This window comes from Coregonus lavaretus, assembly GCF_964263955.1.
Source record: "Coregonus lavaretus genome assembly, chromosome: 17".
Lineage (NCBI taxonomy): Eukaryota > Metazoa > Chordata > Actinopteri > Salmoniformes > Salmonidae > Coregonus > Coregonus lavaretus.
In genome coordinates this window covers 15,378,541-15,401,896 of record NC_140004.1, presented here as the reverse complement: position 1 = coordinate 15,401,896, position 23,356 = coordinate 15,378,541, and the positions used below count along the sequence as shown (strand labels likewise).

Here is a 23,356-nt window from a genome sequence, read left to right as displayed (position 1 = left end):
ATGAACGCTCCTGCAGCTTTTCAGCGTTGTATGGAGGAACGTTTGGAAGGGCTCCGGGACAACATCTGCATTCCTTATCTGGACGACACGCTAGTTTTCAGTAAAACTTTCGACAGCCATGTGAATGATGTGCAAAAGGTTTTGCAGCGTCTCAGAGAGTATGGCATCAAACTCAAGCCAAGTAAGTGTGATCTCTTTAAACCCCAGGTCCGTTATTTGGGCAGAATAGTGTCTGCAGACGGCAGCAAAGTTGACCCAGCCGATTTTGAAGCAGTAAGAGCATTGAAAGAGATCAGACCACAGACTGTGGGCCAGCTCAGAAAAATGCTTGGTTTACTCACTTACTACAGACAGTACATCAAAGACTTTTCTAGGAGGGCCAGCTGTCTGTATGACCTCCTGAAAGCAGATTCAGAGAAAATACCTGACCACCCACGGAAAGCAAAAACAAAGAAAGTAAGTAATGTGGTGCCCTCAAACAAGCCAATCCTGTGGACTGACCAGCATCAACAGGCACTTGAACAGCTGATTGAGTGTCTGCTTCACCCACCAGTCTTAGGTTTCCCTGACTTCACTCAGCCATTTGTTGTACACACTGATGCGTCACACCAAGGCTTGGGAGCAGTTCTTTATCAAGAGCAAGATGGGAAGCTTAGGGTCATTGCTTATGGCTCTCGAACCTTAACAGCAGCTGAGAAGAACTATCACTACCACTCTGGCAAGCTAGAATTTCTAGCTCTAAAATGGGCAATCACTGATAAGTTCCATGATTATTTGTACTATGCTCCGACCTTCACTGTATACAGCGATAACAACCCGCTCAGCTACATTCTGTCTACTGCCAAACTGAACGCAACCACTTCCAGGTGGGTTGCAGAATTGGCTGATTTCCACTTTACAATAAAGTACAGGCCAGGCAGAGAGAACAGTGATGCAGATGCTTTGTCGAGGATGCCACTGGATGTAGAGTCACTGATGAGAGAATGTTCTGAGGAGCTTCCACCAGACACCATTGCCGCCACGATACAAGCAGTAGAGGTACAGAAAGAGCCTTTTGTGCCTTGGTCAATTTCAGCTGCATCTATGTCAGTATCAGCTGAAGGTGAGACAACTACAGCAACAATCAGCTCGATCCCAAAAGAGGGGATAAGAGAGGCACAAGAGTCTGATCCGGTCATCCGTCCTGTGCTCGATTTCAAGCTGTCTGGTTCCAAACCGCCAGTTAAAGAGCAAAAGGAATTCAGTCCAAAGACAAAATGCCTATTCAGAGAATGGGACAAATTGACAATCGACAGTGATGGTATTCTTTACAGAATCACTACAGCCCGCAAGCAGTTAGTTCTACCAGAGCAGTACAAAGGTAAAGTGATGGAAGAGTTGCACAATAACATGGGACACCAAGGTACTGACCGCACTGTATCACTAGCACGTGACCGCTTCTTCTGGCCTTATATGCAATCTGACATCGAGCACTATGTGACTAAAACTTGTAGCTGTGTCAAGCAGAAAAAGCCATGCCATGAAACAAGAGCTCCTCTGACAAACATTGTGACAACACAGCCATTTGAACTGGTATGTATAGATTTCCTCCATCTCGACAGATGCAAAGGGGGATATGAGTACATCCTCGTGATTGTTGATCACTTTACACGTTTCACTCAAGCCTACGCCACCACATCAAAGTCAGGAAAAACTGCTGCAAATCTCATCTTCAATGACTTTGTCCTGAAGTTTGGGTTCCCCTCCCGCATCCACCATGACCAAGGGGGAGAATTCGAAAATCAGTTGTTCCATCAGTTAAAGAAACTCAGTGGCATGGCGGGGTCCAGAACAACACCCTACCACCCGATGGGGAACGGTCAAGTGGAACGAATGAACAGAACATTGTTGCAAATGCTAAAGACACTAACTGAGACACAAAAGTCAAACTGGAAGGAGTCTCTAAACAAACTGGTTTATGCCTATAACTGCACCCGTTGCGAAGTGACTGGCTATTCACAATTTTATCTTCTGTTTGGGAGATCACCCAGGCTTCCAGTTGATATGTTCTTTGGATTGTGCACAGAGGCAGGTTCCAGTAACCAGCGAGACTACGTGGAGAACTGGAAACGAGGAATGGAAGAAGCATACGCCATTGCAAATGAAAATGCTCAGAAAGCTGCTGAAAGAAGTAAGAAGTACTATGACACTAAAGTTAGGAGTTCAGTGCTACAGCCTGGCGAGCGAGTTCTGATTAAAAACCTGACACCAAGAGGAGGACCAGGCAAACTCCGTAACTATTGGGAAGATCAAATTCACACAGTAGTGAGACAAATGGGTTCAGACCTGCCGATTTATGAGTTGAGACCAGAAAAGGGTAGGGGACGCTCCCGGGTCCTGCACAGAAACCTGCTCATGTCCTGTGACCACTTACCTTTTGAGAGACAACCAGAAATGACTAAAGATGACAAAAGTAAGAAAAAGAGACATCAGCCTGGATCACAGCCTCTAGATTCTGATGAAGACAGCGGGGATGAATATGACCTTCATCATGAGCCGCTACAGGTCCCCACATCTCCTACAGTACCTGAGAGGTATGCTGAACCAGCGAGAGAGTCGGAAAACAGGCCCCCACCAGTGAAACAGACAGTTGCGGTGCCAGTTCCTGATACGCTACCAGCACAGCCTCTTGTTGAAAATCAGCTGGAGGAGAAAACAACAGTTAAAGAACTGCCTGCTGAGGAGATGAACTTGCCTGCTGAAAATGTGCCTGATGATCGTCCACTAAGTGCCTTTCCTTCATTAACTGCTGCTGCTGAACCTGAGGAACCAGCTTACCAGCTGCCACAAAGAGAGAGACACCCTCCAAGACGTATCACCTATGATCAGCTTGGTATCCCTTCCTGCTACAGTATCCAGCCACAGCCACAGTTGTTCCCTGTCTACCCTGCACCAGGACTGGTTCCATGGCTGCCATCACTACAGCGATATTACCTTCAGCCACCCTACATGTATGGACTTCAGCAAACTTGAGGCCACAGACAGAGTTGACATGTTTGACCATGGACTACTGACTGATTTCACAGACTTTCACGAGACAATTAGCAGACTATGCATATAGATCATTAAAACTGATGGACTGTTGACAATAGTATGAGAAAAGACTGCTTATGGACTGTTTTATACAGCTGGTCAACAGATATGGACTGTGAATATAACTTCTTGGTTCTATTTGAACTGTGAACTTTGACCTCTGCTCAAGGACTAGCTTACAGAAGAGGATTTTCTACGTCCAGTGCTTATAGACTGTTTAAGAAGACAATGTTGGTAATGTTGGGACAACATTTATTTTGTCGGGGAGAGTGTGACAGGTTAAATGACATATTCATAGCCTGTTATACACTAAAAAGTATTAGTAAGTTCATGGTATGTAAGGATCTTAAAATATCTAAGGTTAAAAAGATCATGCATCCAGTACTAGTTCATAGAGATTGATAAAATTCATAAATGTGTTAAAATCCGTCAAGTGTAAAAGGGTAAATATTGTAAGAGGAATGTGTAAACGTTATATTGACTACTTTATTTTGTGGTGCCTAATTTAAGGGTAAAAGTGTTAATCTGTGATCTACTAAATGCTCTTAATCTATGAGCCTGAGATCGATTGCTCTGGTCTCCACCCAACTTTCTGGGGAAATCGCGGTCTTTTTTCTCATTATACTAAAGTTTTCAGTGAGGAAACATAACTGCGTCACTCTCGTGATTATTTCTCCCCTTTTTCAGGTACGTTATTGATATAAAACAAGTTAATTTGAATGTAATAACTTGCTAACATGTCAAGAGAGTTTAAGGTATGTGTTAGTAACATCTTGAGTAAGTTAGAGTTAAGTTGAAGAGAGTTATTAGGTGCGTGTGTGAGTGAAACCTGCTTGGTTGCAGCGAAGATTAGCTTCGTACTGAGAGTAGCTGCCATTTTATGTTAATTGTGAATGAACATGTGCGCTGTTAATAATATTTTGGGGTTATTTGTATAATGTGTTTCGAATACTTTGTTGACATGGTTGATAAATGTAGTTATGGGTTACTGAGCTAAAGCTACTTTGTGTTTGACAGTTATATTGAAACATTTGTATATGTTTTAGTGAATTACAGTTTATGCTGTTGTGACTTGAATAAGCTTTGTACCCTACAAAACTCTGGTTCCTGTAGATCTGTTGTTCTGTAAAATGTGGTATTTTTGTAAAAGGATTATACTAAAGTTTTCAGTGAGGAAACATAACTGCGTCACTCTCGTGATTATTTCTCCCCTTTTTCAGGGGCGTAACACTTAGTCCCCTCCAGTACTCCCTGTTCACCCACGACTGCATGGCCAAGTTTGCTGACGACACGATGGTGGTATGCCTGATCACCGGCGGCGATGAGTCAGCCTACAGGGAGGAGGTCAGAGACTTAGCATTGTGGTGCCAGGTCAACAACCTCTCCCTCCACGTCAGTAAGACCAAGGAGCTGATCGTGGACTATAGGAGAAAGAGGGGAGAGCACGCCCCCATCCACATCGACGGAGCTGTTGTGGAGCGGGTCGAGAGCTTCAAGTTCCTTGGCGTCCACATCACTAAGGACTTAACATGGTCCACACACATCCATACATTTGTGAAGAGGGCACAGCAGTGCCTCTTCCCCCTTAGGAGGCTGAAATGATTTGGCATGGGCCCTCGGATCCTCAAAAAGTTATACAGCTGCACCATCGAGAGCATCTTGACTGGCTGCATCCCTATAGTGCAAAAACCAAGCTATGAGGTCGAAGGAATTGTCCATAGAGCTCCGAGACAGGATTGTGTCGAGGAACAGATCTGGGGAAGGGTACCAAAAAATGTCTGCAGTATTGAAGGTCTCCAAGAACACAGTGGCCTCCATAATTCTTAAATGGAAGAAGTTTGGAACCACCAAGACTCTTCCTAGAGCTGGCCGCCCGGCCAAACAGAGCAATTGGGGGAGAAGGGCCATGGTCAGGGAAGTGACCAAGAACCCGATGGTCACTCTGACAGAGCTTCAGAGTTCCTCTGTGGAGATGGGAGAACCTTCCAGAAGGACAACCATCTTTGCAGCACTCCATCAATCAGGCCTTTATGGTAGAGTGGCCAGACGCAAGCCACTCCTCAGTAAAAGGCACATGACAGCCCGTTTGGTGTTTGCCAAAAGGTCACTAAAGGACTCTCAGACAATTAGAAACAAGTCTGATGGTCTGATTAAACCAGGATTGAACTCTTTGGCCTGAATGCCAAGCATCACGTCTTGAGGAAACCAGTTGTGGCTTCAGGACAAGTCTCTGAATGTCCTTGAGTGGCCCAGCCAGAGCCCGGATTTGAACCCGATCAAACATCTCTGGAGAGACCTGAAAATAGCTGTGCAGCGACGCTCCCCATCCAACTTGACAGAGCTTGAGAGCATCTGCAGAGAAGAATGGGAGAAACTCCCCAAATACAGGTGTGCCAAGCCTGTAGCGTCATTCCCAATAATAATCTAGGCTGTAATCGCTGCCAAAGGTGCTTCAACAAAGTACTGAGTAAAGTGTCTGAATACTAATTTAAATGTGTTATTTCAGTTTTTTTTGTCAATACATTTGCAAAAATATATAAAAAACGGTTTTTGCTTTGTCATTATGGGATATTGTGTGTAGATTGAGGGGAGAAAAAACAATTTAATCCATTTTAGAATAATACTGTAACGGAACAAAATGCATTAAAACCAACTTTCCATTGTCTCCTGAGTCACTGCAGTAGTTGCAGTGCTGCCACCTCACAGAGTAATGAACCTCTGATGCAGTATAAGTGCAGCGTTGCAGTTCGGTCACCGCCACCACCAGGGCTTTAGTCAAGGACCTGTCCTGGGAGTCCCTGCTGTAATTGGATTCTAAGTAGTACAATCTTCTTAGAGAGCAGTGGTGCTGCAGTTTTCCATTGAAAGGGAAAATGAGTTCTCCGTCAATTAGTAGCTAGCACCAGATATTATCCTCATCAAAACTAGCCTTTATAATGAATCTGTTACAGATTAAATTACAATACATTTAGTCAATGTAAAAGCCTATTGGACCATCTTTTTAGCTTCATTGTTTGTTTGGTATAAATTCTGCTCTTTATTGTGATTTTGATGTGGTTGTCATAGAGGCTTTCAATCCACTGTAACATACAGTCCAGCAGCAATATCCAATATACCTATGGCTAAATCTCTGAGCTCAGCATGAAAATGTTTATTTATATATTTTATCTTGAAAGTGTAAGCAGATTGTAGGGCTCCTCTCCTATGACCTTCTGTCTGGGGTAATCTTGATGAGAGGCTAATTAGCAGGAGAGAGACACTGGTGCCCTAGTTGGGCCCTGAACCCACACAAACATCCCACTTTAACCCTTTCTCTCCCGGGCCTGGCCATCGGGCTAACCCCCTCAGATGCTGAAGTAATGAAAGGATTCATCCAGGATAAGGGGATTGGAGCATACCTTCTCTTAAATTATTTTGAATGTAAAGCTAATGGCAATCCCCCTTGGCATTTTTCCTATTTTGTTGCCTTCCAACCTGGAATTAAAATGGATTTTGGGGGGGTTTGTATCATGTGATTTACACAACATGCCTACCACTTTGAAGATGCAAAATATTTTTTCTTGTGAAACAAACAAGAAATTAGACAAAAAAACAGAAAACTTGAGCGTGCATAACTATTCACCCCCCCCCCCCCCCCCCCCCCCCCCAAAGTCAATACTTTGTAGAGCCACCTTTTGCAGCAATTACAGCTGCAAGTCTCTTGGGGTATGTTTCTATAAGCTTGGCACATCTAGCCACTGGGATTTTTGCCCATTCTTCAAGGCAGAACTGCTCCAGCTCCTTCAAGTTGGATGGGTTCCGCTGGTGTACAGCAATCTTTAAGTCATACCACAGATTCTCAATTGGATTGAGGTCTGGGCTTTGACTAGGCCATTCCAAAACATTTAAATGTTTCCCCTTAAACCACTCAAGTGTTGCTTTAGCAGTATGCTTAGGGTCATTGTCCTGCTGGAAGGTGAACCTCCGTCCCAGTCTCAAATCTCTGGAAGACTGAAACAGGATTCCCTCAAGAATTTCCCTGTATTTAGCGCCATCCATCATTCCTTCAATTCTGACCAGTTTCCCAGTCCCTGCCGATTAAAAACATCCCCACAGCATGATGCTGCCACCACCATGCTTCACTGTGGGGATGGTGTTCTCGGGGTGAAGAGAGCCAGATATAGCGTTTTCCTTGATGTCCAAAAATATCAATTTTAGTCTCATCTGACCAGAGTACCTTCTTCCATATGTTTGGGGAGTCTCCCACATGCCTTTCTTAAAGCAATGGCTTTTTTTCTGGCCTCTCTTCCATAAAGCCCAGCTCTGTGGAGTGTATGGCTTAAAGTGGTCCTATGGACAGATACTCCAATCTCCGCCGTGGAGCTTTACAGCTCCTTCAGTGTTATCTTTGGTCTCTTTGTTGCCTCTCTGATTAATGCCCTCCTTGCCTGGTCTGTGAGTTTTGGTAGGTGGCCCTCTCTTAGCAGGTTTGTTGTGGTGCCATATTCTTTCCATTTTTTAATAATGGATTTAATGGTGCTCCGTGGGATGTTCAAAGTTTCTGATATTTTTTTATAACCCAACCCTGATCTGTACTTCTCCACAACTTTGTCCCTGACCTGTTTGGAGAGCTCCTTGGTCTTCATGGTGCCGCTTGCTTGGTGGTGCCCCTTGCTTAGTGGTGTTGCAGACTCTGGGGCCTTTCAGAACAGGTGTATATATACTGAGATCAAGTGACAGATCATGTGACACTTAGATTGCACACAGGTGGACTTTAACTAATTATGTGGCTTCTGAAGGTAATTGGTTGCACCAGGTCTTATTTAGGGGCTTCATAGCAAAGGGGGTGATATATATGCACACACCACTTTTCCGTTATTTATTTTTGACTATTTTGTGTATGTTCATTACTTGAAATCCAAATAAAAATCAATTTAAATTACAGGTTGTAATGCAACAAAATAGGAAAAACGCCAAGGGGGATGAATACTTTTGCAAGGCACTGTATGTGGCAGTCTGTATGTATGAACAGTCAGTGCTAGGCTAGCGTACAAATGAACATGAAAACAACAAATTAATATAAATGTCTTTATTCACAATTAATAAAACAATTTAATCACCCTGAGAAAAACACAAAACTTTACTTGCTGACACAGTACAGAACAACTTTGTAGTATGAATGCCCAGGTATCCTGCACTGAGGACAGAGCAACATGAGTGCACTGCATTGGACAAGGAGCACACACCTATTCAAGAAGACCCTCAGCTGTAAACACCTCAAATATGATACCTGTCAAACATTGAGTGTATCTCAATGTCCTACAGAAAACCCAGCCAGACTGATGGGCCAATTATTGGGCCAATAGTTCATTAGGAGGCTAGTGAGGGGTCCAGGTATTTCAGCACCCCTCCTACTAGGTGTAGACTACCTGTGACCAGGACAGAGACGTGGGCTGCCTCTCTCAGTGGTTCTGCTTTAGCTGTGATACTGGACTGTACTGGGAGGTAGGGGCTCCCTGCAGTAGCCAGCACAACATCCCTTCCCTGGCTGATCCACTGGAGGGCGCTGAGGATGCAGGGGAAGACCAGGGTGTGGGTCCTGGTCTTGGCCACTAGGGGGAGCCTGTCCTTTATCAGCAGCTCAGACTCAGACTGCTGCTGAGTGTCTGTCCCACTCAGCCTCTGCCAGCTGATCTGGTTGTCAATGCAACGGGTCAGCATGTTCTCCACAGACACATTGAAATTCTGCTGATCTGAAAAAGAGAAGAGCAAACAAAGAAAGTGAAGGACTGCACACACACCTCTCATACATTTCTCACAGCTGGACAATGAATGTGGTAGCATTCTTTTACATAGCCAAGACAACATATGAAAAATATTCCAACTTATGTAATCATATGTTTCATACTTGTTGTGGCAATTATGCTCCAGTAAATTGCCATTTCTTTGCAGCTGTCTGTTAAAACCCCAGAAAACTCACCTGCATTGTTTTCTGTAATAGTTTCAGTGATGTTGGGACAAAACACAGCAAAATCAAACTGGCATGGCTGCAAGGACAACAAAGGGAGAAGATGTTAGATATTTAGTCTATTTCAGGGTTTGATCAGTTTGTGCTTCTTTAGGTGCTGTACAAAAGTCATATTCCGGCCAGAGCTGCAGAGATGAGCAGGATCTGTGTATCTGATCCCAGACCTGTAGAACTCACCTCTAGGAGTTTGAGAATGGCAGCAGAGTCCCTCTCTCCTGTGGTGTTGAACAGCAGTACTCTGATCACAGGGCCCCTGTCATACACACACACACACACACACACACACACACACACAGTGAGTAGGCCTACTCAGAGATGCTGTCTATCAAAGAATGACATACTCAAATCTGACCGTAAAATGAATGGATGGTCATTTCCACACAAAATGTAGTATCACATCAATTCTGAGCTGGTGTGTGCTGATGTTTGTGTGCATGCAAATATTTCTTACAGTCATATAGGACTACAGTTTTCCACAATCGTTTGACCAACTAAGGCCACTGTAGAAAAGTCTGTGGGCCCCCTAGAGGCCAGGCAGGGACTAACCTGTTGCTACTCTCCTCCTGCTGGGTCTCCTGGCTGAACCAGTGTACACAGGCCTGCATGCTGCCCATGGTGTGGGCTCCGTCCAGGTAGTAGGTGACAGGACCATGCCTCAGAGTCTGAGATCTTCCAGGCCACTCTGTCGCCTCCAGCCCTGACAGAGGGAGGGAGAGACAGAGGGAGGGAGATGAGTGGAGAAGTATGGGAAGGGTGAGATAAATACTTTTTCATTTTGTGCTTTCAGGCACAGGTGTTTATTTATCTGGATGTTTCATGGGTGAGAATATGCTCTGACCTTTGACCATGATGGGGCTGGGCTTAAAGACTGCGGCATGGGAGACCAGCCTGTTCTCCACTACTGGGGTAGCGAGCTGATCATCTGAAAGTAAGCAGTGTCCCACAGTAACTTACTGAACCTCATTACGATTGGAATGTGTACTGTTATCTTGAGCAATATGTTCCCATACTAGCTAGAATAACATTGTCATACTTTGTGAGTTATAATATAACACACACACACACATCAACACACACACCAGACTGTCTGTAGTGCTGTAGCCAGGTCTTGCTGAGCTGCAGGGCGAGTGATGCGTTGCAACGCTGCTGTTGTCCAGCTAGCCCCAGACTCAGAGGGCCAGCCCCAGACTCATACTGCTCCAGATCTGGACAAACCCACAGAGGACACTACACAACACAGGGGGAGAGGGGGTCAACTAAGCATCTGAAATATGGGCACGCTCAAACAAACACATAGCATATCCATCCACATCTAGGAGGAGAAAAGGCCCCAGTCACTCACCCCTATCTCTTTGGCTCTGTCCTGTAGAACAGTCATGGGCCTAACTGGCTGCCTGACAGTGAACGCTGGCACCCCTGGCTGGGGAGGAATAATACTTCATTCAACTACATTCACCCCCTGCAGACAGGCTATAGATAGTAAGAATAATGGCACATGTACACAGTGCACATAGTAAGTTGACCTCACCAACACAACATGCATTACTCGCACCTTAAATATGCCTGCTTTCTGCCAGGCTATCTCCTCTATAGTGTCTCCTAGTATACTTGTGTGATCAATTCCTAAGGAGGATATCCCACAAACCCACGGCTTCCTGTACAGCAAATGTCCGAAAGAAAAATAAGTGAATACAGATTCTGTAACTAATCAATCGTTTGTTTGACTTTGATAGTACAGCCTCTATGATATGCAGCGAAATTACCTGATGATATTTGTACAGTCATAGGCCCCTCCAATCCCAACCTCAATAACAGCTAAATCCACCTGTTACATAAAGAGATACTGCTCAGAATGGTTTACAACTTTTATCAATTGATTTGGTTATTAGTACATTTGTAAACAAACTGTACATGTGACAGGGTATGTGAATGTTACCCTCTCCTGTAGGAAGACATGGAATGCCAGGATGGTGAGGAAGCGGAAATAGGCCGGCATACTAACTCCATGGGAGTCCTGAGGATCAGTGCAGTGACACAGTCATAACAGGGAAGGGTCAAAGAGTTTATTTGAAGCTGGTGGGCTACATCAGTGTTCATTCTTCAACACTACACTCTCAGAAAAAAAGGTTATGGTTAGGTTACATTATTGCTCCCTGGGGTACAAAAAAATCTAAATACACATAATGTACCTTCAGAGGTACACATACAGTATGTACTGTTCGGTACATTTTAGGGTACATGTGCAGATAATCTAGTATAATGGTACATTTTTGTACCCAATATTTGATTATGGAAGTGTTTTACCAGAAGTGTTGTACCAGTTTAAGCGGTCCAAAGAGATTGATCGGGATCTTAAGCACTTACAAATTCGTAACAGATCATACTAATTGCAGGAAAAACACATATACAGTACATACCTTGAAATAAACAATTACATTAATCCGATGGATATTTTACCATTCATTTCTGCAAAACGTGCTGTGTTGATGGAGTTGTTGTCGCTTGCTTGCTAATGTTAGCCAACTAGCTAGCTTATTCCATCCCCAAACACCATGCTAGATCCGAGTGGGCCAGTTGGTTTTGCATGGCCCGGTGTACTTAGATAGCTGGCTATCTTCGTTTTTTATCATCGACTAGCAACATAACAAACATGACAAAACTCATTGGGCACTTTAGTACCCGATTCGCCTCCATCACCGAAGCCACCAGCAGGCTGTTCCTTTCTTGACGTCAAAGCCGCAATGTATCGTTGGTATGTGAGTTTTATTTGATAAATGTAATTGAAATTATGAAAATATAAGTGTATAATTTACACTACCAGTCAAAGGTTTGGACACACCTACTCATTTAATGGTTTTTCTTTATTTTGACCGTTTTTTATTGTAGAATAATAGTGAAGACATAAAAACTTTGAAATAACACATATGGAATCATGTAGTAACCAACATTTTTTTTTAAACTAATCAAAATATATTTTATATTTGAGATTCTCCAAATAGCCACCCTTTCCCTTGATGACAGCTTTGCAAACTCTTGGCATTCTCTCAACCAGCTTCACCTGGAATGCTTTTCCAACAGTCTGGAAGGAGTTCCCACATATGCTGAGCACTTGTTGGCTGTTTTTCCTTTACTCTGCAGTCCAACTCATCCCAAACCATCTAATTTGGGTTGAGGTCAGGGGATTGTGGAGGCCAGGTCATCTGAATCAGCACTCCATCACTCTTATTCTTGGTAAAATACCCCTTACACAGCTTGGAGGTGTGTTGGGTCATTGTCCTGTTGAAAAACAAATGATAGTCTCACTAAGCGCAAACCACATGGGATGGCGTATCGCTGCAGAATGCTGTGGTAGCCATGCTGGTTAAGTGCGCCTTGAATTCTAAATACATCAAAGACAGTGTCAACAGCAAAGCACCCCCACACCATAATACCTCCTCCTCCATGCTTTACAGTGGGAACTACACATGCAGAGATCATCCATTCACCCACACCGCGTCTCACAAATAACCAAAATTCTCCAATTTGGACAACAGACCAAAGGACACATTTCCACTGGTCTAATGTCCATTGCTCGTGTTTATTGGCCCAAACAAGTCTCTTCTTCTTATTGGTGTCCTTAAGTAGTGGTTTCTTTGCAGCAATTTGACCATGAAGGCCTGATTCACACAGTCTCCTCTGAACAGTTGATGTTGAGATGTGTCTGTGACTTGAACTCTGTGAAGCATTTATTTGGGCTGCAATTTCTGAGGCTGATAACTCTAATAAACGTATCCTCTACAGCAGAGGTAACTATGGGTCTTCAATTCCTGTGGTGGTCCTCATGAGAGCCAGTTCCATCATAGCGCTTGATGGTTTTTGCAACTGCACTTGAAGAAACTTTCAAAGTTCTTGAAATCTTCCTTATTGACAGACCTTCAAGTCTTAAAGTAATGATGGACTGTCATTTCTCTTTGCTTATTTGAGCTGTTCTTGCCATAATATGGATTTGGTCTTTTACCAAATAGGGCTATCTTCTGTATACCCCCTACCTTGTCACAACACAACTGATTGGCTCAAACACATTAAGAAGGAAAGAAATTCCACAAATTAACTTTTAAGAAGGCACACCTGTTAATTGAAACGCATTCCAGGTGACTACCTCATGAAGCTGGTTGAGCTGTCAAGAAGGCAAAGGGTGGCTATTTGAAGAATCTCAAATATTAAACATATTTTGATTTGGGTTACTACATGATTCCATATGTGTTATTTCATAGTTTTGATGTCTTTGCCATTATTCTACAATGTAGAAAATAGTCAAACTAAAGAAAAACCCTTGAATGAGTAGGTGTGTCCAAACCTTTGACTGGTACTATACAGTGGGGAAAAAAAGTATTTAGTCAGCCACCAATTGTGCAAGTTCTCCCACTTAAAAAGATGAGAGAGGACTGTAATTTTCATCATAGGTACACGTCAACTATGACAGACAAATTGAGATTATTTTTCTCCAGAAAATCACATTGTAGGATTTTTAATGAATTTATTTGCAAATTATGGTGGAAAATAAGTATTTGGTCACCTACAAACAAGCAAGATTTCTGGCTCTCACAGACCTGTAACTTCTTCTTTAAGAGGCTCCTCTGTCCTCCACTCGTTACCTGTATTAATGGCACCTGTTTGAACTTGTTATCAGTATAAAAGACACCTGTCCACAACCTCAAACAGTCACACTCCAAACTCCACTATGGCCAAGACCAAAGAGCTGTCAAAGGACACCAGAAACAAAATTGTAGACCTGCACCAGGCTGGGAAGACTGAATCTGCAATAGGTAAGCAGCTTGGTTTGAAGAAATCAAATGTGGGAGCAATTATTAGGAAATGGAAGACATACAAGACCACTGATAATCTCCCTCGATATGGGGCTCCACGCAAGATCTCACCCCGTGGGGTCAAAATGATCACAAGAACGGTGAGCAAAAATCCCAGAACCGCACGGGGGGACCTAGTGAATGACCTGCAGAGAGCTGGGACCAAAGTAACAAAGCCTACCATCAGTAACACACTACGCCGCCAGGGACTCAAATCCTGCAGTGCCAGACGTGTCCCCCTGCTTAAGCCAGTACATGTCCAGGCCCGTCTGAAGTTTGCTAGAGTGCATGTGGATGATCCAGAAGAGGATTGGGAGAATGTCATATGGTCAGATGAAACCAAAATATAACTTTTTGGTAAAAACTCAACTCGTCGTGTTTGGAGGACAAAGAATGCTGAGTTGCATCCAAAGAACACCATACCTACTGTGATGCATGGGGGTGGAAACATCATGCTTTGGGGCTGTTTTTCTGCAAAGGGACCAGGACTACTGATCCGTGTAAAGGAAAGAATGAATGGGGCCATGTATCGTGAGATGTTGAGTGAAAACCTCCTTCCATCAGCAAGGGCATTGATGATGAAACGTGGCTGGGTCTTTCAGCATGACAATGATCCCAAACACACCGCCCGGGCAACGAAGGAGTGGCTTCGTAAGAAGCATTTCAAGGTCCTGGAGTGGCCTAGCCAGTCTCCAGATCTCAACCCCATAGAAAATCTTTGGAGGGAGTTGAAAGTCTGTGTTGCCCAGCGACAGCCCCAAAACATCACTGCTCTAGAGGAGATCTGCATGGAGGAATGGGCCAAAATACCAGCAACAGTGTGTGAAAACCTTGTGAAGACTTACAGAAAACGTTTGACCTGTGTCATTGCCAACAAAGGGTATATAACAAAGTATTGAGAAACTTTTGTTATTGACCAAATACTTATTTTCCACCATAATTTGCTAATAAATTCATTAAAAATCCTACAATGTGATTTTCTGGAAAAAAAATTCTCATTTTGTCTGTCATAGTTGACGTGTACCTATGATGAAAATTACAGGCCTCTCTCATCTTTTTAAGTGGGAGAACTTGCACAATTGGTGGCTGACTAAATACTTTTTTTCCCCACTGTATATATATTCACTACCGTGCAAAAGTTTGGGGTCACTAAGAAATGTCCTTGTTTTCGAAAGAAAAGCAATTTTTTTGTCCATTAAAATAACATCAAATTGATCAGAAATACAGTGTAGACATTGTTAACGTTGTAAATGGCTACTGCAGCTGGAAACGGCTGATTTTTTATGGAATATCTACATAGGCGTACAGAGGCCCATTATCAGCAACCATCGGTCCTGTGTTTGCTAATCCAAGTTTATCGTTTTAAAAGGCTAATTGATCATTAGAAAACCCTTTTGCAATTATGTTAGCACAGCTGAAAACTGTTGTGCTGATTAAAGAAGCAATAAAACTGGCCTTCTTGAGACTAGTTGAGTATCTGGAGCATCAGCAATTGTGGGTTCGATTACAGGCTCAAAATGGCCAGAAACAAATAACTTTCTTCTGAAACTCGTCAGTCTATTCTTGTTCTGAGAAATAAAGGCTATTCCATGCAAGAAATTGCCAAGAAACTGAAGATCTCGTACAACGCTGTGTACTACTCCCTTCACAGAACAGTGCAAACTGTCTCTAACCAGAAGAGAAAGAGGAATGGGAGGCCCCGGTGCACAACTGAGCAAGAGGACAAATACTTTAGAGTGTCTAGTTTGAGAAACAGACGCCTCACAGGTCCTCAACTGGCAGCTTCATTCAATAGTACCCGCAAAACAACAGTCTCAACGTCAACAGTGAAGAGGCATCTCCAGGATGCTGTCCTTCTAGGCAGAGATGCAAAGAAAAAGCCATATCTCAGACTGGCCAATAAAAATAAAAGATTAAGATGGGCAAAAGAACACAGACACCGGACAGAGGAAGATTGGTAAAAAGTGTTATGGACAGACGAATCGAAGTTTGAGGTGTTCGGATCACAAAGAATAACCTTTGTGAGACGCAGACCAAATGAAAAGATGCTGGAGGAGTGCTTGATGCCATCTGTCAAGCATGGTGGAGGCAATGTGATGGTCTGGGGGTGCTTTGGTGGTGGTAAAGTGGGAGATTTGTACATGGTAAAAGGGATCGAAGAAGGAAGGCTATCACTCCATTTTGCAATGGCATGCCATACCCTGTGGACAATGACCCAAAGCACAGCTCCAAACTATGCAAGAACTATTTAGGGAAGATGCAGACAGCTGGTAATCTGTCTATAATGGAGTGGCCCGCACAGTCACCGGATCTCAACCCTATTGAACTGTTGTGGGAGCAGCTTGACCGTATGGTACGTAAGAAGTGACCATCAAGCCAATCCAACTTGTGGGAGGTGCTTCAGGAAGCATCGGGTGAAATCTCTTCAGATTACCTCAACAAATTGACAACTAGAATGCTAAAGGTCTGCAAGGCTGTAATTGCTGCAAATGGAAGATTCTTTGACGAAAGCCAAGTTTGAAGGACACAATTATTATTTCAATTACAAATCATTATTTCAAACCTTGTGAATGACTACATTTCCTATTCATTTTGCTATATTTGCTATTCAAACTCATTTCATAGATGTTTTCATGGAAAATAAGGAAATTTCTAAGTGACCCCAAACTTTTGAACGGTAGTGTGTGTATGTGTATGTGTGTATATATATATACATATATATATAAACAAACCTTTGCATAAAGACCATTTAGATGGAATATAATCAACCTACGTTGTTCGATTTGTGGAATATTCAGTGCATTCGGAAGGTATTCAGACCCTTTTGACTTTTTCCACATTTTGTTACGTTACAGCCTTATTCTAAAATTGATTAAATAGTTTTTTTTCCCCTCATCAATCTACACACAGTACCCCATAATGACAAAGCAAAAACAGGTTTTTAGAAATGCTTGCAAAAGTATTAAAAATAAAAAACTGAAATATCACATTTTCATAAGTATTCAGATCCTTTACTTTGTTGAAGCACCATTGGCAGTGATTACAGCCTCAAGTCTTCTTGGGTTTGACGCTACAAGCTTGGCACACTTGTATTAGGGCAATTTCTCCCATACTTCTCTGCAGATCCTCTCAAGCTCTGTCAGGTTGGATGGGGAGTATCGCTGCACAGCTATTTTCAGGTCTCTCCAGAGATCAGGTTCAAGTCTGGGCTCTGGCTGGGCCACTCAAGGACATTCAGAGACTTGTCCTGAAGCTACTCCTGCGCTGTCTTGGCTGTGTGCTTAGGGTTGTTGTTCTGTTGGAAGGTGAACCTTCGCCCCAGTCTGAGGTCCTGATCGCTCTGGAGCAGGTTTTTATCAAGTATCTCTCTGTACTTTATTCCGTTCAGCTTTCCCTCGATCCTGACTAGTCTCCCATTCCCTGCTGCTGAAAAACATTCCCTCCCTGCTGCTCCCCACATCATGATGCTGCCACCACCGTGCTTCACCGTAGGGATGGTGCCAGGTTTCCTCCAGATGTGACGCTTGTCATTCAGGCCAAAGAGTTCAATCTTGGTTTCATCAGACGAGAGAATCTTGTTTCTCATGGTCTGAGAGTCCTTTAGGTGCCTTTTGGCAAACTCCAAGTGGGCTGTTGTGCTTTTTACTGAAGAGTGGTTTCCGTCTGGCCACTCTACCATAAAGGCCTGATTGGTGGAGTGCTGCAGAGATGGTTGTCCTTCTGGAAGGTTCTCCCATCTCCACAGAGGAACTCTGAAGCTCTGTCAGAGTAAACATCGGGTTCTTGGTAACCTCCCTGACCAAGGCCCTTCTCCCGTGATTGCTCAGTTTGGCCGGGCGGCCAGCTGTAGGAAGAGTCTTGGTGGTTCCAAACTTCTTCAATTTAAGAATGATGGAGGTCACTGTGTTCATGGGGACCTTCAATGCTGCAGACAATTTATATTAACACTTTTTGATTCACTTTTTTGTATTCTTTTTTTCATTGTTAGACATAATAGACTGTAAAAACACAAGGAAATCAGCTCCAAGTGATTTTAATTTAAGAAATCTGTTCCCAAGTATAATAGAGAGATGTGATCGTATACAAATGTATGAAAGGTTTGAAATGATTATATTTTAGTCAAACATTATCTGTTTGGGCTTCTTGCGGTCAATTTATTTGTAATTACTTTTACATTTTTGTCATTTAGTAGACACTCTTATCCAGAGCAACTTAAATGAGCAATTAGGGTTAAGTGCCTTGCTCAAGGGCACATCTACAGATTTTTCACCTTGTCGGCTCGGGGATTTGAACCAGTGACCTTTCAATTACTGGCCCAAAGCTCTTAACCACTAGGCTACCTGCCGACCCTGTCTGTTCCGGCCCACCGACCATCCGCTTAAGAAAAAATTGGCCCGCAGCTGAATCTAGTTGATGATCCGTGTTATAAAGGCTTACATAAGAGCATGTGACAATAAAGAGCTGTAATTAATATTGTAGCAACCTTGTCAAGAGGCACAGACCTTTTGGCATAATGGTTAAGGTGTTCGCTTGACAGTTCCTGGACCCAGGTTTGAGTCCCAGTTGGGGCTACCCCCCTGAATTCACTACATGAGGGACTTGGTATAGAGAAGAGGAACATTTTTTACACTTAAAGATGCACTATGCAGAAATCGCTTCGCCATTTCCTGGTTGCTAAAATTCGAATAGTTCGCCTAATTTCAGTTTATGTAACAAAACAAGCAAGTACAGTGTAGAGAATTATTGTGTCATCTATTTTTTCCATAACCAGAAATATTGTATTTTCAGCTGTTTGAAGCTGCTATACAAAACAGAAAGTAAAAGACGCAAAAACAAAACGTAAGAACTAAAGCATAGAAATAGCGCACGTAGAACAAATCTAGATTTGCTTTCAATGAGAATGACAGATCTATAACATACATTTCTATGTGAATTTGGTCGAGTCGCCCAAGAAGTTACATATTGCAGCTTTAAAAGGAAAAAACGGCTTTGTCACTGCGGTGGTACCCTAAAAAGGCACATTTGTACCTTTGGCTATTTTAAGGTACGAACTGCAAGGTACAATTATGTACCTATAACTAATGTTACAATGGATGCACCTTACATGGTACCACTACAGTGACAAGCGTTTGTACACCTTTAAGTACAATTCGTTACCTTTTTTCTGAGAGTGTATATGAAGACATACTGTACCTTTGTAGCATCTAACTGGGCAAACACCTCCCAGAAGTATTTGGTGAAGAGCTCTTTGCTGATTGGTTGTCCATTGATGCGTATTCTCTCTCTGACCTGTACCAGGTGTGGAGAGCTGTAAGGAACAGATGACATTCATAATGTTCACAGTAGGAGAGCCACCACATCTCTGACTGTATGTTAGGTGACATAGTAGTATGTGTGTGATAAGAATGTTCACATAGCATTGTACAAGCAAGCCAACAGGTCATATTTTGGCCATCTTTTCCCAATACTACAGTTAAGCTTTCATTATCATTTGAGCACTTCAAAGCAGGCATACTTGTAACAACACAGGTTAATAATTAATTGGGCAAAGACCTAACAAGTCAAAGTTCAGTATAAGAATACCAGTGTTTCTCCATGCGCAAAACCCAGGCACTACACTTCATGATGCAACAGGTTAAAAAAACTACAAACGAAACATAAGCTTGAACGCACATACTGAGGGAGAACTCACCAACACCTGTCTTCTTCAGTTATATACTATACCTGTAAAACCCAGTCCGAAAGCCATAGTCCCTGAGGATTCTCTCAGTAAAGGCACATGTTGATCCCTGAAAGAGCAGAGAGAGAGTAAGCAAGTCTTACATGAATTGTATTGTATTCCATGTCTACATACACATATTTTAGAAAAGCCTTGTCATTTTTTCACAAAAAATACCATGTTTACCTTGCCCTTGGTCCCTGTCACATGGATTATATTGAGGTGGTCCAGCTCGTCCACCTAAAAAAACATCCAACCGTGGAGTAGTGAGAGTGGCCAATAGGTCTCATAAGTCAAAGGGCCAAGAGAGGCAGTCAACAGATCAAGTTACAGGAGTCACCAGTGAGGAAATAAAGATTAGCATGTAATGATGCTCAGAATATATATATATTTGAGAGTGTGCAGATTGTGTGATGGCAGTCTACATGCTGGTTTCAGTGTGTCTGTTGGTCACTCACTGTGAGGCCTGTACGATGGAGGAAACCCTGCATGGCCTGGAGCTGCAGCTCAGGTAGCTCACTCCGCTCCCTCCGCACCTGATCCAACACACTCACATTGGTCTGCAAGGTGTTCAGGGCACACACTGCTTCCTGCACACACACACACACACACATTTGTTTTATTATCCTTGCGTGGACCCAAAAATATATTCCAATTCAAAATCCTATTTTCCCTAATTCCTAACCCTAAAGCTAAACCTAACCTTAATCCTAAACCCCTAACCCTAATCCTAACTGTTACCCTAACCCTTAACCTCTAAGCATAAAATAGCCTTTTTCCTTGTGGGGACCGGTGAAATGTCCCCACTTGTCTGAATGTTCCTTGTTTTACTATCCTGGTCCCCACAAGGATAGTAAAACCAAACCACACACACACACCCCAATAAGTACCTATTGTTCTTTGATAACATATTCATAAGATTTGAAAGAAATTAAAAAGAAGGAACAGCTTCCTCCAAAGCTGCCTCCTCTCCTTGTTCGGGCAGGCGTCGGCATTCGTCGTCACCAGCCTTCTAGCCACTGCCGCTCCTCATCTCATCATTCCATTTGTTTTGTCTTGTTTATTACACACACCTGGTTCATATCCCCTCATCAGTACCTGTTTAAGTGTTCCCTCTGCCCCCTTGTCTTTGTGTGTGATTGTTTATTGTAGAGGAGATTATAGCTCGGTGGAGCTCGATTATATTGTCTATCGCCGGGTTATTCACCCGTGTGCCTTGTTATCCCCAGTGCGCCATTTGTCCACACTGGTGTGTATTACGCATTGCTGCGTACCTCTGTTTATTGATTAAACCAGTTATTCTGTGATTTACTCTCCTGCGTCTGACTCCGTCCAACATCACCCGCTACAATCAGTTAATGACAGAATGTCTCACAACACATTACTTGGCTGTGTTTGAATGCAGCAGCTATGGAACTGTAGAAGCCAATCAGAACCAGATACAACCTATTCACTGTGTACAACAATTTACCGAGCTGGCAACTAAAAAGTGACCGATTTGAATCAATAATCAATTGTCTACTTCTAAAATCTGTTACCTTTCACACATTATCTGACAATAAATCTGTGTCTGATGTTTTTTTAACACAAAATATAGAATTCGCACATAAAAGCCTTTAGTTCTCCTCAAGGCGACAGATGCCATGGTGTTATGTCAGCAGCTGTATAATAAGGCTATCTGCTACATTAAATCCCAGTAGAAGCTGAACTTGAAGCCATGAAGTAGATGACTGCTATAATCCCTGCAATATTGTGAGTGTAACTGGTATGCCACTTGGACCCGAGAGATCAATATCAAACTGGAGTGACCAGGTTCCAGAATTTTTCAGCATGCAGCATGCCAATTGTTGACAAAGGATTTACTGCCTCATAAACTGTGATGTCAGAGGGGCTTACAGAAAGCGAGCCTTCAGTCACCCAGGCTATATTGTAGAAAAGTAAAATACAAAAGTAAGTAAGATACAATCCACCAACCTCATAATCCATTATGAAAAGCCCAGTAGATGAGGTTGAGAAGTGTAGTCCTGCCTGATCCTTAGTGTGCAGTAAGAATTACTGTGTGACCAGAGAGTAGCGAACCATGACAGACTTGATTAGGAAACTTGCAGTCAGCAGCAGCACTAGGCATTATGCAATGGTGTGGTAGTTCTCTGCCCAGTCAATTATTGGTTAATTTATTGATTTATTTGTTTTGTTAGGTGATGATTATTCAAACACACCAGGTTGACCATCACATTTGAGACATTCCAGTTTGAATATAGAGCTGTTGTTTAAGAATATACTGTGATTTATGTTGATAATTTAACCCTATCAGTCCCGAGATCCCAGCAAAAACTTTTCATTTATCTGACTTTCATTTATCTGCATGTCCAAGCATTATATTTAGCCTCACAATTAGGTGTTTTACCATTTTCTTTTCAAGACAACCAGGGCTACAAGTAGAACACAAAACAATTTGACATAAATAGTTGCATTCATGAGTTGTATTGACAAATGTCAATAAAAATATAAGGTCAGACAAAGCAAAAACCTGATTTTTTATTTATTTATAGTGAGCTCCAAAAGTATTGGGACAGTGACACATTTTTGGTTGATTTGGCTCTGTTCTTCAGGACTTTGAAATTATACAATGATTATGAGGTTAAATTGCCGACTGTGAGCTTTAATTTAAGCGTATTTTCATCCATATCGGGTGAACCGTTTAGATATTATAGCACTCTTTGTACATAGTCCCCCCATTTTAGGGGACCAAAAGTATTGAGACAGATTCACTTATATGTATATTAAAGAAGTACAAAGTTAAGTATTTAGTCCCATATTCATAGCACACAATGACTACATCAAGCTTGTGACTCTACACATTTGTTGGATGCATTTGCTGTTTGTTTTGGTTGTGTTTCAGATTATTTTGTGCCCAATACAAATGAATGGTAAATAATGTATTGTGTCATTTTGGAGTCACTTTTATTGTAAAAGAGAATATAATATGTTTCTATGATTGCGGATAATCCTGAATGAATCGTGAAATGATTAGTGAGAAATTACAGACGCACAAATATCATACCCCACCAAAAATGTCTTGGGGGTATGATATTTGTGCATCTGTAACTTTCTCACTCATCATTATTCACGATTAATTCACAAAATAATCTGAACCACAACCAAAACAAACAGCAAATGCATCCAACAAATGTGTAGTCACAAGCTTGATGTAGTCACTCATTGTCCATGTTCGTGAGAGTCTTAGCTTTTAATAGATGGATTTTAAGTTTGTAGCTCAAACCATTAGGACTCTACTGACATTTTTGTAAAAAAAAGACCCGGCCCGGGCCACTTCGGGATCCGTCCTTGTCTCACAAACACCGTTCTAGTTTAGCCCCCGTTAATCAGACTAATGGTTGTTACCAACGGATGCAGAAGAAACAGACAAATCCAGTGGTACATCCATCCAATGGTACATCCAGAAGTATGTAGCTCAAACACACAATGTTTAAAAGGGGTTAAAAGTCCAAAACGCGCCAGTGGATTCATTGGGTAAACACATCTATCTAAGATTTCCCACATTTGAATACCTTTTTGAACCGCCATTAATAAAACAGCAACAGTCTGTTTTTGTGACACTCTGCATGCCTGCATGGTTAACACCCTGCCCTAAATTTACATTTTAGTCATTTAGCAGACGCTCTTATCCAGAGCGATTTACAGTTAGTGAGT

At 42.5% G+C, this 23,356-nt stretch overlaps 1 protein-coding gene across 2 annotated transcripts; it reads right to left on the bottom strand.

Moving 5' to 3' along the window:
• Nucleotides 1-8,125: 8,125 nt before the first annotated feature.
• On the bottom strand, nucleotides 8,126-21,751 carry LOC311144802 (folylpolyglutamate synthase, mitochondrial-like). Of its 2 annotated transcripts, none has more exons than XM_084180943.1 (15): nucleotides 21,617-21,751; nucleotides 20,101-20,232; nucleotides 19,829-19,882; nucleotides 19,648-19,712; nucleotides 19,117-19,231; nucleotides 11,016-11,093; nucleotides 10,843-10,904; nucleotides 10,632-10,734; nucleotides 10,422-10,499; nucleotides 10,159-10,306; nucleotides 9,918-10,001; nucleotides 9,626-9,776; nucleotides 9,257-9,332; nucleotides 9,032-9,098; nucleotides 8,126-8,804 (listed from the first exon to the last, which is right to left on the bottom strand). In XM_084180943.1, exons 1-15 carry the CDS (start codon nucleotides 21,626-21,628, stop codon nucleotides 8,422-8,424), a joined length of 1,608 nt encoding a protein of 535 aa, XP_084037069.1. In that variant the 5' UTR covers nucleotides 21,629-21,751; the 3' UTR covers nucleotides 8,126-8,421. The 2 variants fall into 2 exon arrangements, with proteins under 2 accessions (XP_084037069.1, XP_084037068.1); XM_084180942.1 differs by lacking the exon at nucleotides 21,617-21,751 and adding an exon at nucleotides 21,249-21,425.
• Between the last annotated feature and the right edge of the window lie 1,605 nt (nucleotides 21,752-23,356).